Source organism: Pan paniscus, chromosome 9, assembly GCF_029289425.2.
Source record: "Pan paniscus chromosome 9, NHGRI_mPanPan1-v2.0_pri, whole genome shotgun sequence".
In the NCBI taxonomy this organism is placed as follows: Eukaryota; Metazoa; Chordata; class Mammalia; order Primates; family Hominidae; genus Pan; species Pan paniscus.
In genome coordinates, this window is record NC_073258.2 from 12,181,831 (window position 1) to 12,199,736 (window position 17,906).

Sequence of the window (17,906 nt, forward strand, 5' to 3'; positions counted from 1 at the left end):
CTGAGGAATCGCCACACTGACTTCCACAATGGTTGAAGTAGTTTACAGTCCCACCAACAGTGTAAAAGTGTTCCTATTTCTCCACATCCTCTCCAGCACCTGTTGTTTCCTGACTTTTTAATGATCACCATTCTAACTGGTGTGAGCTGGTATCTCATTGTGGTTTTGATTTGCATTTCTCTGATGGCCAGTGATGGTGAGCATTTTTTCATGTGTTTTTTGGCTGCATAAATGTCTTCTTTTGAGAAGTGTCTGTTCATGTCCTTTGCCCACTTTTTGATGGGTTGTTTGTTTTTTTCTTGTAAATTTGTTTGCTCACTCCTTTCTTAAAGCAACAGCCAATCATTCGTGGAATATTTGGAATCTCATTATTCTTTTAATGGATAGTTCTTTCTCTGTCAGTGTCTTAAAAAGACAGTGTCTTAAAAAAAAAGAGAAACTTTTTATAGTAAATTGTTTAAATGAAAGACAAGAACTTTAGCTTGAAACACGTAGATCTTGTAATTTTTTTTTTTTTTTTTTGAGATGGAGTCTCGCTCTGTCACCGAGACTGGAGTGTAGTGGTGTGATCTCGGCTCACTGCAAGCTCTGCCTCCCAGGTTCAAGCCATTCTCCTGCCTCAGCCTCCTGAGTAGCTGGGACTACAGGCGCCTGCCACCACGCCCAGCTAATTTTTTGTATTTTTAGTAGAGACGGGGTTTCACCGTGTTAGCCGGGATGGTCTTGATCTCCTGACCTCGTGATCCACCCGCCTCGGCCTCCCAAAGTGCTGGGATTACAGGCTTGAGCCACTGCACCTGGCCAGATCTTGTAATTTTAAAAATTACGATTGAAGTTTTTTTTTAACTTTTAATTTTTGTGGGTACACAGTAGGTGTTTATATTTGTGAGGTACATGAGATATTTTGATACAGGCATACAATGTGTAATAATCACATCAGGGTAAATGGGGTATCCATCACCTCAAGCATTTATCCTTAGTCTTACAAACAGTCCACTATACTGTTTTAGTTAGTTTTAAATGTACAATTAAATTATGATTGACTATAGTCACCCTTTCTGCTATGAAGTTTATTTTTTTATGGGTAATCCTGAAGGTGATCTAGCCACTTCTGAATGAGAACTCAGAAGAAAACTGTTCATTTAAAATGTAGAAAACTCAAGTTATTGGCCGGACATGGTGGCTCACGCTCTAATCCCAGCACTTTGGGAGGCTGAGGCGGGCGGATCCCTTGAGGCTCGGAGTTTGAGACCAGCCTGGCCAGCATGGTGAAACCCTGTCTCTACTAAAAATACAAAAATTAGCTGGGCGTGGTGGTGCATGCCTATAATCCCAGCTACTCGGGAGGCTGAGGCACTTGAATCCAGGAGGTAGAGGTTGCAGTGAGCTGAGATTGCACCACTGTACTCCAGCCTGTCTCAAAAAAGAAAAAAACAAAAATGAAAAAATTAAGAAAAATCGAGTTATTGGAAAGTTCTTGAGGCTGAGCCATAATCTGTCCTGTTGTAACTCTTACCCACTTTGGATCTGTAACACCCCGGAGTACACCTTAGTCGTGTCTGTATTCCCAGCAACTCGTACCTGGCACACAGTAAGTACCCAAGGAAGTTTTTTTGAATGAATGAATGGATCCAATGGGACCACATGGAACAACAGTCCCTCTTACATTTGATATAATACTTTTCATATATTTGAAGGTTAGAGACTGGGCTCTGGAATGAGGCCACGGTTTGATTCCTGGCTCTGGTACTTTTAGCCATGTAACTTGAGAGAATGGCCAACTTTATACAGTTGTTGTGAGGATGAAATGAAATGATGCATGCAGAGTGTTTTAGAGTAATGCCTAGCATTTGGGAGTCACTCCGAGTGTGTTGCTTTCTGTTCCTTTATCTCATTTGCAGACGGGGAAGATATATAATGTGTGGAATGTAAAAATAAGCATTCAAAAAAAAGATGTTGACAGGCTAGAATGATGATTTTAGACCAAGAAGCTAATTTAACATATCAAAAGAACAAGTACAGGATCCAGGAGACTTGGCTTTATAGAAATTCATTTGAAAAGTTCTACAGTTTCATTTCCCTGAAATGTGGTTGCCAAAACCCTATACACTCTTAGGCAGCCTTAATGAATGTGAAGTGTCCAGAGCAAATGAGATAATTGTCCCTCTATAATATAAGCTGTTACCTGCCAGTACTTGCTGTGTGGTAGGCATGTAAATACCTTATGTGCATTATCGCATTTAATACACTAATAAACCTTTGATGGTAGGTGTAGTTTCTATTCCTTTTTTGATAAATGAGGAAGCCGATACACAGAAAAAGAGTGAGGCACTGAAGTCTTTAGTCAGGAGTCTTACTTGCAAACCACAGAAACCACCTTGTATTAGCTAAAGCAATAAAACAATTTGTTGAAAGTTTCTTAAATAGTTTGCCAGTTCCACAGAAAGGCAGGTGACCAGGCCTTGAACACAGGCAGGAATCACAGGGGGATGAGCAGCCCCAACTACAGCCCAAGCCAGGCCATGGGAAGAGTCCAGTGAGGATGCCGCTGGCGCCCATGTTGGTACCAGGCATCAGCAGTGCCATCGCTCCTGCTGTCACTCAACACTGCATGTTACTGCCACCGGCAAGATGAATTCTCTACTGGCTCTGCTTCTTTGTGCCAGGTGCTGCAGAGTCAAAGTTCCAGAAGGAGCATCTACATAGCCAAGCCCAGCTTGTGCCTCCACCATACCCTAGCTGCCAAGGGGTGGGAGGGCAGGTGTCTGGCCTGTGGATTCTATAGCGGGAAATGAGCCCTACCTTCCATCAAGTCTTCTACTGTGGCAGTTCCCCTAGACACATGAAGGAGTTCAGAGGCTGGGCAGCCTAAGCACCTGGAAATGTCCATTCCCCCTCCATACTTTTACCACTAGAATGAAAAAACAGACCCATCCAGTCTTGTTCATTCTTATATCCCCAGTGCCTAGAAAAGCACATAGAAGGCACATAAAAAATACACATCAACTGAGTGAATAAACTCTGCGCTGGTCAGACCACATCTGTAGTGTCGTGTTCTGTTGTGTACATCAAACTCCAAGAGACATCTGAGGAGACCTCAGTGTCTCCAAAGAAGGATATTGAGTCTGGAAGCTGGGTCCCGTTAGTTAAGGCTGGAGGTGGTCTTCTTGGAGAAGGATGTTCTCAACAGGCAACAAAGCTGCCTTCCAGTTGCGAAAGGGCTATCACAGGGAAGAGGGAGTAGATACTTCCTTTGTGGAACTAGGGTAGTGGATGGGAGAACTCATCTTAGTATAAGAAAAAACTTCGTAAGAATTGAAGCTGCCCATAAATAAACTGGCCCAATTTGTGAGGCAACGAGTGGTAGCCCATCACCTAGAGTATTGGAGCTGAGTTGAATAACAACCTTGCAGGAAGTTGTAGAGGGAATTTGGAAATTGGTGTTGGTATAGTCTGTTACTTTATTTCCTTTGTTGTTAGTTTTATAAGAGCAGATGCTGGCAGGTAGTAGTAACTGACCAGTCATGTGACTTTACTTTGTTACCATAATATTGGTGTTCAAGTCACTAGATATGTATCCTGTCCTTGGCTGGCATCGAACGACACTATATACACTTTAATGCAGGTTTTGGCTGTTTGTTAGTTTATTTAAACAACTACATAGCTGGGTATTCCCAGATAGGTATTCCTGTTATTTTGGAGTCACACAGACATGGGTTAAAATCCATTATAACCTGTGCAACATACTTTTAAACCCTTTGGTTTTTCATTGCTTCATCTGTAATGTAGGGACAATACCTTTCAGGATTGTTAGGGGATTAGCAATAATGGAGGCAAAGGCCTGGCATGTAGCAATTGTTCAATAAATAGTATCTCTATTCTGTCTGTGTTAACTCCTTTCTTCATCTTCATTATCAGCTTTTTCCATGGTAATAGGTTTTTACTAGATGAAAATGTTTTCATGTTGTAGCAACCAGGCAAACTTCAAATCTTGGCCCTGCCACCTGGCAGGTGGATGATCCTAGTACAGGCCACTGAACCTTTGTGTCTCACTTGCACCATCTCTAAAATATGAGTAGCAGCACCTAAATTTACTGTGAGGATTAATTGAGAAAATACACTTGACTCTTAGGCCAGTTCCTGGCACACATTAAACTCTGGATAAATGTTATTTTTTATTTCACAAACGGGTGAAACTGAGAGAGCTTAGAGCAGGACATATAGGCTGCTTTACCAGCTTTGTGAATATGAGCTTCTCTGGCTCCTGCTTTCCTCCTGGTGGAATGAGAGGGGGATTAGACGACCTCAAATATTCTCTTGTCTAAAATGCTTCCCTCGTCTGCTGGGTCAGGGTGGTGACCTGGGCAGGATTTGATCTGGAGCTTTCCTCCACATTGTAGGTTGTTGGAGGAAGAGTCTTCCAAGAGGGCTGAACTAGAAAAGTGGCACTTGGAGCAGCAGCAGGCCATTCAGACAACCGAGGCGGAGAAGCAGGAGTTGGAGAATCAGCGTGTCCTGAAGGAACAGGCCCTGCAGGAGGCCATGGAGCAGCTGGAGCAGCTTGAGTTAGAACGGAAGCAAGCACTTGAGCAGTACGAGGTAATGAGACTTGGCCCTGCAAACTTGTATATTTAAATTTTTGAAAAACATTTCTCAATAATAGAATTATTTGCTTAGCTGCCAACATGAAGCTGTAGTAAGAATCTTGCTTAGCTGTAAGAAAGAAAAAAGAGGGAGTTTTTACAGGAGATAAGATATATTATACATCCATCAGAGACAGAAACTGCACAGTAATTTGAACAGGGAAAGTTTAATATAAAACATTATTAACTGTCATAGGAGATTACCTACTGTGTTGTAAAGAAGGCTTTGAGAATGCAGGAATAGCAGACGTAGGGAGCAGCCACTGCCTCGAAAACTGAGGCAGAGCACCAGGGAGGGAGTGGATCTGGAAGAGCATTCTTTGCTTCTTGCCCCTTAACCCCAGTGCTGTGATCCAGACCTCCATGGAGAGGGTGCATAGATGGCAGAAAAGTTTGTTGAGGTGCTGTGCCAGCAAAGCTCACTGGGAGGCCAGCGGCAAAAGCTGCCCACAGGGAGGTGCTACAAAAACTCACTGGTGGTGAGCACTGTGGGTGTTCTGAGTGCCACAGGAGCCGCTGAGTGGAACCTAGAAGAAAAGTCCCTCCCTCCTCGTGTCCCTTCAGCACCCTCTACTGACAAAGCTTTATGCTGCCAGCTAGTGAGGGAGAATTATTTTAGTTTCACCAGCAGGACGGTTCAGGGTGGATTTGGAGTGCAGAGGCAGTAAACTGTAACTGGCACACAGGGCCATACACCCATTGTAATTAGTATGCAGATGGTGGAAGAATAGGCTTTGGAATCAGACAGCCTGGGTTCCAATTCTGGCTCTACCATTTCCTGCTGTGTGACTCTCGGCAGGTTACTGACCTTCTCTGAACCCGTTTTCACTCTGTACAATGGGGTAATAGTAGTTCCCACTTCTTAGAATGGGCTATGAGAGGATTTAATGAGATAATTCACAAATACATAGTAAGGGCCCAATAGTTGTGATTTGGTTCTTAAACTACCCGTGTGTCTGAATAGTCCAAAATCCACTTTTGTTTCAGGAAGTTAAAAAGAAGCTGGAGATGGCAACTAATAAGACCAAGAGCTGGAAGGACAAAGTGGCCCATCATGAAGGATTAATTCGACTGATAGAACCAGGTAACAGACTCTATGAAGTAATCATATATATATTTTTTTCATTTTTATTTTATTTATTTATTTATTTTGAGATGGAGTCTCGCTCTGTCGCCCAGGCTGGATGGAGTGCAGTGGTGCGATCTTGGCTCACTGCAAGCTCCGCCTCCTGGGTTCACGCCATTCTCCTGCCTCAACCTCCCAAGTAGCTGGGACTACAGGTGCCCGCCACCACGACCGGCTAATTTTTTGTATTTTTAGTAGAGACGGGGTTTCACCGTGTTAACCAGGATGGTCTCGATCTCCTGACCTCGTGATCCGCCCACCTCAGCCTCCCAAAGTCCTGGAATTACAGGCGTGAGCCACCACGCCCTGCCCATATATTTATTTTTAAATTTATTTTTCTGTTTCACTTGTGTATTTGAATTGTACTAAAGAAACTTTTTTAGCCCAAATGTAAAAAAAACAAGCTGTTCAGGATAAATTTCTCTTGAAAATCTTATCCCCTAATAGGTAAGAGGGCCCAGTTAATCCCCTTGGTATACATCTTCTAATTGTTTTAGCTGGTATGACATTTATGGATGTTCCTCAAAGAAGAAATAAAGTAGGAAAGTTACTATTTTGTCTGTAGAAAAATGATGGGGTACCCTGAAGAATATAATACTTCCTGTATTTAAAGCATGTTTGCCTCTTAGGTTCAAAGAACCCTCACCTGATCACTAACTGGGGACCTGCAGCTTTCACTGAGGCAGAACTTGAAGAGAGAGAGAAGAACTGGAAAGAGAAAAAGACCACGGAGTGACTGAGCTTGCTGGCAGTCACGTCAGTTATGTAGATACTGCATGGCAGGAGAGCTTTATGCTAAAGACAAAAGAAACAGCTTTGGGGGCCGGGCGTGGTGGCTCACGCCTGTAATCCCAGCACTTTGGGAGGCCGAGGCGGGTGGATCACCTGAGGTCAGGAGTTCAAGACCAGCCTGGCCAACCTGGTGAAACCCTGTCTCTACTAAAAATACAAAAAAAAATTAGCTGAGCGTGGTGGCGGGCGCCTGTAATCCCAGCTGCTTGGGAGGCTGAGGCAGGAGAATCACTTGAATGTGGGAGGCGGAGGTTGCAGTGAGCTGAGATCATGCCATTGTACTCCAGCTTGGGCAACAGAGTGAGACTCCATCTCAAAACAAAACAAAACAAAACAAAACAAAAAACCCCGGCTTTGCTGCTTTTAACTCTTCTTCCTTCTGTGCCTCTCTAAGTGGGTCAATATCCTAAGGAAGCCTTCTTATTTATCTTCCTGCAAACAAGGGCTACCTGAAAAGAAAAAAAAAGTCAACATTGTCAAGCTGTTTGTTTACTCTTTCTTTGAAAACATCACCTTCTGAAATTTGTCTTTTAGCTCTCTCAGATTCTTCCCCAAATGAGGCAGGGTGCAGACAGCACAGTCAGCTCTGCAGAGTTTGGAGGGGCTCACTGCCACTGGATACTCAGAACCTCTGTGGACTGGATGTCAGCTCTTTCCTTTGGCAGCGTGTTTCCTTTTCCGAGTATGTGCTGTTAAACTAGATTGGCCAGTTTGCTTTCCATTTCCTGACACTTGACATGGAATGCCTTTGACCATTGGTGCTCTGACAGAGAAGTCATGGAGTCATTGCCATTTCCTGGTTGCCCTTTTGGAATGTGATCCTGTTAGTAGAGGTTTTCTAGCTTCTACTAAGATATTTCTTTCCCTAACCATCATACACTTGGCATGTTTCATTCCCATCTCCTTTCCCCTCACCTTAAAGGAGACTACCCCTTTGCCCCATATTGTCAACTTAATTTTCTCTCGTACTCTCTCTAGTGAATGATGTGCTACCAAGTATATGCCAGGCTGTGAGAGGATTATACTGAGTAGTAGAAAGAAGCTAATCTGAAATAAAAATTATTTGTATAATTAAGAAAGCAGATTAGATGCACATGGTCAACAGGAAGTTGACTGTATGTCTGCTAGTTAGATTCAAAACATCATAAAGATGATAGCATGTCAATATATTAGCCTAGCCATTATGTTAGCCTTTGTTAGGTAGGCAGCTTTTCTGCTTTTTCCCTTCCTCTATGGTGACAACGGAGGAAATATCCAATAGAAATACGTCTAACAGGGAAATTGGGATCATAGTTTATATGCATCTGATTTGAAAGGAGTATTGAGGAAGGTTTTCATATATGATCTATCTTTGGATTAAAAAGAACATTTATGAAATCAAGCCTTCTAACACTAGTTATAATTGAGAAGCAACAGTAACTCCGTGGACAGCAATCAAGCTTAAAATTGTAAATAAATATGGGGATAATTCAGTTGTTGCAAAAAAAGGGCAGAATTCAGTAGAATAAAGTCCCTTTCTCTTACAGGTATGAAATGAGGACAGAGAACCTCAGGTGTTCTTATGCTAGTGCTTGCTGAGTGCATGCTAAGAAAGCAATTCCAAATAGATGTATACATCTAGAGAGAGTGGTATTAGAGCTTCAGTCTATGTATTTATTTACATGAGAGGAAACTGGAATATAATCCCATAAATTATCACCTTTTATGACTGGAAAATATTTGCCAATGAAGAAATGGTCTGTAGGTATTTGTCTTAAGATTTTTGGCTGTTTAATAAAAATGTAACTTTAATGGTTTCTTATAGTTGCCTTTATAAAGTGTATTGTCTAAAATATTTTTGTATCATGTGCCTTTGAAATTTGACAGCTGATTTGGGTGTTGGATTTCTGCCCAGCCATTTATTAGTATTATCATTTTATTCAGTAGCTGGCAGGTGTATTAGACCAACGAGACTTAGGTAAGGAATGGAACCTTTCGTGTGGTTTGATTGCACATTACACCAGAAGACTCCAGTATCCCTCATTCCAGAATGAGGAAAAAGTATTCTACAAAGAACCTAATCACCTCTGTGAAATCTATGGGGTGGAAACAGTGTGGCCTTAGGAGTCAAATAGTCTCTGCATGGTGGGGAGGATCATGATGGAATATGTGAATTTCTACTTCTAGAAGTTGTGAAATAGGTCCTGCGCTTTTGCAGAACGTCCTTCCTTAAACCTGGCTTATTCCACAGCTGTAGCTGATAACATGACCTGGGGCTTAGCTGCTCTAGCCCTGGGTTCTTGGAGACCTCACACTGCCTGGCCCCTGGCCATCCACCTAAGGACTGCCTGCTTTCTGGTCACATGTGGACCTTGATACGACTAAGCGGTTACATATGTGGTTGTGCAAAAGCTTTCTGTTTAATGCATAGTGTTACCGATTTACATCTTGGTTTTCAGTGGCACTATGTCTAGGAGGCAATATCCTTTTAAACAGTGCTTTGGCTAAGATAGATACTTGTGAATCAAAGATAGCACAGAAATGAACTAAGTATATCCCATTTGGAATTATATTTTGATACTATTTAAAATGGTTTCACCTGTTAAAGGGCCAACAGAACTCTTGGTTTTACTTTTGTAATTACTGTACAGAAAATTTCAAGAGTGTTTGAGTGCTTGTCATCAGGTGTTTTCCTTAATAAGTAGGGATATAATCATTTACAGGAATTATATATGAAAAAAGTTTTTGAAATGTATTTTTGTGATGTGATATGTTGAGGGGAAACCAAATATTTATCATTTTAAAACATTCGTATGAAAACATTGTAAAATGTAATATGCTCAACTTTCTCAATTTTTTGCTAATTTTTCTAAGATATATTAAAAATGTTTTATATATTTTTTTAAGTAAAATGGACCCAGTAAGAAAATTAAAAATACCAGAAACATACACTTTAAACTGTCTGATTTAATAAAACAGTGGGGGGTAAAGTTGGGTGTATCTATGTGTATTTTCATATAATGAGATGGACTTTGGTTTAGGGACATTTCCTGAAAACACTGGGTTTGGAGTTTAGACCCCAAGAAGTTAGCTATGGCCTCATGTTTGGTGTTTGAGTCACGAATGTGGGCAAGCCATGGCTGATGTGTCAGCTCACAAACGGGAACTTACAAAGATGATTTCTCATTCATTGTTGCTGTTACCTTCAAATTTTCTTACCTCTGTTTTCCTTAGTTTTCTTTTTATGCTTTTCAGTTTTTCTTTCACCAGAGTAAACCGTGTGGCTTTTTGTTTGTTTGTTGTGGTTTGCATTGTTGCCAAGATAAAATGCCTGTTGTGGACCAAGTGGGCCCACTCAGGCCAGCTTGATTGTATATTGGAAAGCTGATCTTTCCCTCTTGGAGGGAGGGAGAGGACACTGGTTGGTGTGTTTAAAAACTGCTCTTTCTGAGGCGGGCAGATCATGAGGTCAGGAGATCGAGACCATCCTGGCTAACACGGTGAAACCCTGTCTCCACTAAAAATACAAAAAAATTAGCCGGGCGTGGTGGCAGGCACCTGTAGTCCCAGCTACTCAGGAGGCTGAGACAGGAGAATGGCATGAACCCAGGAGGCAGAGCTTGCAGTGAGCCAAGATCATGCCACTGCACTCCAGCCTGGGCGACAGAGGGAGACTCCGTCTCAAAAAACAAAAACAAAAACAAAAACAAAAACAAAAAACTGTTCTTTCTCTATCACAGTGGTTCTCAACTGGTGGTAATTTTGCCCTCCAGGGGACATTTGGCAATGTCTGGAGACATTTTTTGTTGTCACAACTGGAGGGAGTGTTGCTGGCATCGAGTAGGTAGAGGCCAGGGATGCTGCAAAACATCTTAAAATGCCCAGGACGGCCCCCATTAACAATTATGTGGACTAAAATGTCAGTAGTGGCAAGGCTGAGAAAACCTGCTCTACAGAAAGGCAAGTTCTATTATCCAGAACACAATATAACCCTTGGAGTCAGGGTTTCCCTTTCAGATGTCCTAGGAGTTGACTGACCTCTTCAGTGCGAATGAGGAGCACCTGGAAGGGAGAATGCCTGTTTCTCTGTGAGCTGGCAGAGAGCAGAGGGCAGGGACCTCTGACACACCCAGAGCCTCTGGAGGGGGTTGCTTTGCATATATTTTAAAAGACTATGATGCAGGTTGCTGAGGCGTGAAGTGTAAAAGCTGCCTTAACCCTGATTTATTTCCAGGTGCTGAAACACAGGGTGGGTCTGTCAGCACCATTTAGCAGCTTGTGAGGAATGAATTTTCAGATTTGCCACTCAGGTAGTGATGTGTCCCGCACAGCGCTTGTGCTTGTTCTAACTGGCCAAGCCTTAATTGCAACCTTCTGGGTAGTTCCAGCAAGGCACAGCTGCCCTAGTGGGGCGAGGATCAGGTGAATAAGGTCAAGACATATTAAAGTGTGGGAAGAGGCACTCCTCAGCTTTTACAGTGCAGAGGAGGTGCTCCAGATTTGTTAAAGGATCAGTTTTGGGAATAGTTTATGGAATCTCTATTTCTTTCCTCTCTTTCCCCCTCTACTCCTTTTTTATATATTAGGGACTGTAATAATCACCTCCCTACTTCCTACTTGGCAATATCCACTAAAGCTAAAAACAACAGCTACCCTCCGGCCCAGCAGTTTCCACTCATTTCAGAGAAATGAGGCTGATGTCCACCAAAAAACTTGTATAAGAAGATTCACAACAGTTTTATTATAATGGCCCCAAACCAGAGACACCCAAATATCCACCAGTAGAGAATAGACAATTGTATTTCCAGACAATGGATACTACACCTAAATTAACATATTACAGAGAGAGGCAAAAACCCGGCTGAATCTCACGGACATCTTGAGCAAAGAAGCCAAACACAAAAGAGCACATACTATATGATTCCTTGTATATTAATTTCCAAGACACACTGCTAATCGGTGGATTTAGAAGTGAGGGTGGGAGGCGGGTGGCTGTAAACTGGGAAGGGACACACTTGAACTTTCTGGGATGCTGTAAATGGGTGGTGGTTACACAGGAAAAAACAACTTTACACCCAGGATTTGTGCAGTTTACTGTCTGTAACTGCAGTGCCTCTAGAAGCCTGAACTGGCTCACCTTTAAATTTTTTTTTTTTTTTAAGAAGTCTCGCTGTGATGCCCAGGCTTGAGTGCAGTGGTGTGATCTCAGCTCACTGCAGCCTCTGCCTCCCAGGTTCAAGGGATTCTCCTGCCTCAGCCTCCCAAGTAGCTGGGATGACAGGCGTGTGCAGCACACCCGGCTAATTTTTGTATTTTTAGTAGACAGAGGTTTCACCATGTTGGCCAGGCTGGTCTCAAACACCTGACCTCAATGATATGCCCTCCTCAGCCTCCCTAAGTGCTGGGATTACAGGCATGAGCCACTGCACCTGACCTCACTTTTCAATTTGCAGATAAGGAACTAGAAGGTGACACGTGAAATGTGTACTGGACTTCTAGGATGCTGTTCATTACACCACCCACCTCCTCTCGGGTCCTGATTACATTTTTATGTCAAACATTTAATTTCTCAGTGCCCCATCACCCAGCTAGTTGCCATGTGCCACCCCTACATACAGAGGAGGGCCCTGACCCTTTCTAGTCCTGTGCTCAGCTTCCATTGAGTCTTCTGAGGCTGCCGAGTCTTTGGCCCTGGGTAGTGGATACATCTGTGGTGGACACTAAATTCCAAGCAGGGCTACACTCAGCCTCCTTTTCCTGTTCCCACCACACACAGGCAGTCCATGGTCTCTTAGGATTGTGCACCCACAGGAATGCAGGCCTTTGTGTTTATATCCCCCTCAACAGTTCACAAGGGCCAGCTGAGGTCCAGCAGGACTTTAGGAGTGGGTAGACGAAAGCTCTGTCTAGCAAACCCCATTGTGTTCAGTCCCCAAGACCCGCAGCCCACTGCCCCCTCCTCCTCCTCATCGGAAGTCCTCGTTTCCTGTCCCATTTCACCCTGCCTCTCCCGCCTCCGACAACACTTTCTGCTTGGAACAGCAGCCCATGGGGGTTTCAGGGAGCAGTCTCCCTGCCCCACTTTCTGCATTTTCCCTCTGCTCTCAGGTTCCCTTTTCTTCCTGATGCATGGACCAGGACCATCCTGAGCAGCTCCCCTGGGAAGACTGTTCCCCCACAGGCTGGTTTCAGGGGATACCAGGACTGCTGCACCTCCACACTCATGTTTTCCACTCCCCTCAAAGTCCAGGCTGATAGGAGAGCAGCGTCACTGTCCAACTCTGCCAAATGTGTGTCTCCATTCCCATTTGGAGGGTGTGTCTGGAATCCTTGTTTACAAGGTGTAGAGGTGGAAGACTTCATCCCAGAGCCCCATGGCCCTGTACACCTCACTGCAGTTAGCTGGAAGATGGTTAAAGCAGTGAATGACTTTTTTTCTAGAGCTGTTGCCCTCCCAGCCTGGGCTACAAACAATCAGTGCTTGAATCTTCCTGCCTACCCCCACCCCAATCAGGCCTTTAGGGCACTAAGTTGGAAAGGAGCCTGGACTTCAGAGTCAAACAGGCCTGGGCTCTACTGTGGTTTTACCTTACTGTGTCATCTTGGGGGGGTTAGGATACTGTACAGGTGATGTGTCCTCAGAGTGTCACACCTGAGGCACCTGGTGTTTTGTCTTCATGCATGTTCTTTAGAAAGTCACGTGGAGGGGGTTTTCCATCTGGGCTGGGCCAAGGCCACTTAATGGGCATGTTGCTGGTGGGCTGGCCGGTTCTGAGAAGATCTGGCAGGTGACTGCGGTTGGTCAGCCATTCAAGGCTACTACTGGAGAGTCCGGGAAATACCTCAGGTGCTCTCTGCATTTCCACAGGCAAGTCTGTAACTTCTGAGGTGTCCTGCAAAGGCAGGTAGCTGGCAAATCTATGAATGGATGAGTGAACAGAGGTCCCAGGTGAGGGTGACAGCCCAGCAACACACTTCCCCAGTCACACCTGCTCTTTGGAAGGTTCCAGCAAGGCTGTGGAGAGGACCCAAGGGCCTGTGACTGCCACCTCCCAGTAGACCCCAAGGACCTCCAGCCTCTGCTCTCCCCTCAAGGGTCCTGTCGCTCCCTTGGTGGCCATTAGCTGTGGTGGCCAGAGCTGTTCTCCACTCTACCTCCCAGGGCCTCTATCAGCAGCTGACGGTTCCTGCGGCTTGTAATGTTCCTGCTGATCTGCCTCACTCACTACCCGTCACCGCTGATGAACCTTCCCAAAAGTCAGCCCAGAACTCCTTAAGGGCAGGGGCAGCCTCGTTGTGGTAGTTCCAGCACCCTGTACCAAGCAGGTTCTTAGTAAATGCTGACTGTTGAGTGGCCCCTTTCTGAAATAAATTCCTTGTTCTCAAATATATCCTGGATCTGGTCCCCTTGGGTCCAATCAGAGCTTGAACCAGACAGCAATGACTGACCACCTCTACTCAAGAGTTTCTGGTTTATTTGGAGCCTCTACCCCACCCTACCCTAAGGCTGGGAACCCTTTTGCCTTCCTTTTTTCTTAAAGGAAGTTAATCCCAGCACATGTGAAAGATGGACCATCCATCCCAATGCCTCAAGTCCTGGGCTTCATTTCTCCATTTCTCCCAGGGCACCCTGGGAGTCTACATGCAAACAGAGATACTAGAAAGTTAACTTCCGGAAACCCCCTTGATAGGCCAATTCGTCCCCTTTTCTCTCTCTCCATGTGATTTTTTTTTTTTTTTTCAAAAAATATCTTTTGTAGTTTTTTTTTTCCTTATCACCAATACACACCCAATGTGGAAAACAGAAAAAGCAGGTTTGTAAAAAGAATAAAATGCTTCGCCATAATCTCACTCTGCAGACAACCTACAATGGCAAAAATCGCAATTAATTTTGCACCAACCTAATACTAGGATTTCAGTGCACAGCCTTCCAGGCCTACATTTAGGTTTGTTTGAAACAGGAACATGCGGTTCAACCGCCAACCTGAGCCCGCGTCCCCTAAGGCCAATACCACCATCCTGACCCTCCTTGGGAGGTCCTGAAATGACCCCAGTTCCAGGGGCAACGAAATGCATACGATTTCGAGGGAAGGAGGGGAGGAAACGACCTTGTGGCGCAGGTCTGCGCGGCCGAGGGGGTTCCCTGAGCTGGTGGAGCGGCGTGGCGTGGCCTAGGAAGTCCCTGGGCGAGGGAGGCGGGGCGCGGCGTGGTGGGGGCGACTGGGTGGTGCAGGCCTGCGCACGCGCGCAGCCGTGGGCGGGACGGGCGGCCTGGGGGCTTCGCCGCCAGGTGGCAGGCGTGTGCCACGCCCGCAGGTTCCAGCCCCGACCCGGGCGCGCGGGGCCGACTAGGGTCGGGTCCGGTGTGCGGTGGTCGCTCCGCTCCCGGCCGCTCCGCTCTGGGCGTCAGGGCGCGGGGAGCTGCCCCGGGGTTCTGTCCACCGGGGAGGAAAGCCACGAGCACTGAGCGCCTCCTGAGAGCCAGCCCTGACGTGAACTCATTTTATCTGCCACGACCCAGAAGGTGGGCGCAATTTTCCTATGTTCCAGGTGTGAAAAGTGAGGCTCAGGGAGCTAGGCAGTTGCCCAAGGGGACACAGCAGTGACGGCTCTGGGACGAAGCCCAGGTATCCAGACGCGATGGCCTCTTCCCGCGTTCTCGGCGGGTACGGCGCGCCGCCTGCCTGCGGCCCGCGGGGAGGTGGTCGGGTGGCCGCCCCGGCTCCTCCTCGGGCCCCTGAGGATTTCCGGCCGGGACCCCGAGGAGGGCCCTGTGGCCTTGCGGCATCCGTGGTCACGATTCCAGCCCCACACGGCCTCCCGCCGGTCCCTGCGAGTGCCCAAGACGGGGCCGCCCCTCCCGTCTCCTCCCTTCTCTCCCCACCCCGGCGTCTCCCGCCGAGGGCGCTGCAGGCGGCCTGGTTGGGATGAGGGCGGGCAGGCGGCCCACAAGCAGGGGCCTGTTTCCTGACTCGTTTGACCCTGGCTGTCCCTGCGGAGGCCCCAGCAGACCCAGCAAGGTCATCTAGGGCGAAATTCCAGTCTGAGCCCTGAGCAGTGACTTAAGTTTTCCCGATAAGGCTCAAGAAGGGACACAGAGTGTCCTCCCCACACCCCGCACTCTGTCAGCACCTCCACTCTGGTGAAGCCTCTGCTGCAGACAGCCCGGCTCGAGAAGAGACAAAGATAGACTTGGGACAGATAAGGACAGAGACAGCCAGGGAGAGAGGGGCAAGGAGCTCAGAGGTGAAGATGGGGCCGCGCCGATGGGGAGGCAGCGGGTCTGCGGCCGCCCAGATGGGAAGTGGGCCCTGGAGCGGGCTTGCCGAGCCTACGACCGGGGCTGGGATGTTGGAGGAAGACGCGGTCATGAGGGCTGAAAAAGAAGGGGTTTTTGGTATGGTAGAAAAATGGATTGGGCTGGCAGCTTGAAGGCCACAGCCCTGTACCTCTGGGCCTGGTCTCGTGTGTGCACCTGGGACCGGTGGGTGAGGGGTGATGTAGAGTCAATGAGGGACGAGCTCACTGAGTCTCTAGGAGGCAGGAGTGGAGAGGGCGAGGGAGGGAGGGTAGGACCTGTATACCTACGGTGGAGGGGGCAGGCGGGGGACAGATGCTGCTGGGCCAAGACTACTGAGTCTCTCCTGCCTGCTGGAGGTCCCTGGCTCAGGACTTATTCCATGCACACTCTGATAGAATATTTACGCCCAACACTAACTGTTTGGCTTGGCAAATAAGCAAAGCCATAAAGTCACAGCTGGCCTGTAGGCTCCCAGTCACCATGTGCAGCTGAGTCACAACCACTTCCCCCACCCCCTGGGGAGCAAGCGCCTATGCTCATGCCTGCACTCAGACACATATCCACACAGGTACCCACAGATGCCGCGTGCCACTGAGTCATAGCTACCTCCTCAGAGAGCACGTGCCTGCATGCACTTGCACACAGGTCCCCACAGATGCCATATACACCTGAGTGTGAGTCATCATCACCACTGAACCCTGAGGGAGGGCACCCAGAGTGTGTTCTGCCATCCTTGCTTAGAGATACCCATATACACACATATACAGATATGTGCCCACCACACATCCTGTTGTACCTGCTGCATCATACCAGCAGATCAATAAATGTTTGTGGAATGAATGAATGAGTAAACAAATGAATGAACTAACAAGTGAAAACGTGAGTGACAACCACACTGTGTGGATACTCAGTAAAATTGGTTGGGGCAGCCCTGCAGGGTGGGTCCCAAGCTCTGTGTCCAGAAGGAGTTGTCTTGCTCCAAATATATCCTCTGTGGGCGGGCAGGGAGCCAGGGCTGCCTCCCAGACCCTGACTTCACTGGGCCGGAGGCCCAACCTCTGAGGAGTTGAAGAAAATTAACAAAGAAGAGGCCCTGGCTTTCTGTAGCCAAGGCTGAGCTGTGAGATGAATTGGTGGGGGCATGTGTACTCTGGAAATATCACTTACTCAGAGACTTGAGATGCAGGACAGAGTGCTCTGCTGAAGGGCCCAGAGAGGACTGGTTCTGGATTGGGCTTCTTGGGAACTCTGCCCCAAATGTGCAGAATGTGCAGGAGGCCTGGTTCCACTTGAGATCTGGGGCAAATACAGTGCCTGGGCTGAGCTGGTGATTGCAAAACTGAGGCCCCCTATTAGACAGTTTTCCATCTAGGCCTGCCCTTCTGGCTTGGGCTTGTTCCCAGAGCTGCTTTCCTGTCTCTCCCTTGAATCTTCTTTTCTGAAGCCCCTGTGTCTCTGCCCTAATTCATCATCTGGAATATTTTAATATTACCCCAACTGGTCTTCCCGCCTTTAGACAGTAAGACCTATCTATCTTGCTCATAGCTGTCAGAGTTATTTTTCTAAAATACAAGTCCAACTATATAACTTTCCTGTTCAAAATCCTTCCATAGCTTCCCACTTTTCAGCATTAAAGTTGGATGGCCTCAGCCCTGTGATGAGATCCTTCATGACCTTACTCCACTCTACCTGGAGGTTATGAAAGGGTAACATGTGGATGGATAGTTGTTGGTTATATGGATCGATGGGTGATGGGTGGACTCTAGGATAATGGATGCTTATAGGGATGAATGGACTAGTGGACTGATCTGTAGACAGATGATTAGAAGTATAAATGATCAGTCAGGCACGTTGGCTCATGCCTGTAATCCCAGCACTTTGGGAGGCCGAGGCAGGCTGATCACCTGAGGTCAGGAGTTTGAGACCAGCCTGACCAACATGGTGAAACCCCATTTCTACTAAAAATACAAAATTAGCCAGGTGTGGTGGTGCATGCCTGTAATCCCACTTACTTAGGAGGCTGAGGCAGGAGAATTGCTTGAACCCAGGAGACGGAGGTTGCAGT

The 17,906-nt window shown here is 46.6% G+C and overlaps 1 protein-coding gene across 2 annotated transcripts in view; it reads left to right on the forward strand.

Annotated features, from left to right (window-relative positions):
* SWAP70 (switching B cell complex subunit SWAP70) overlaps window positions 1-9,489 on the forward strand; it is an 87,506-nt gene extending 78,017 nt beyond the window's left edge. For both annotated transcript variants that reach the window (XM_003818145.5, XM_003818146.6), the window contains 3 exons: window positions 4,401-4,599; window positions 5,631-5,727; window positions 6,399-9,489. In XM_003818145.5, the coding sequence (XP_003818193.1) occupies window positions 4,401-4,599; window positions 5,631-5,727; window positions 6,399-6,505 (403 nt within the window). In that variant the 3' untranslated portion in view covers window positions 6,506-9,489. The remainder of the gene's footprint in view (window positions 1-4,400; window positions 4,600-5,630; window positions 5,728-6,398) is intronic.
* Window positions 9,490-17,906: the final 8,417 nt, after the last annotated feature.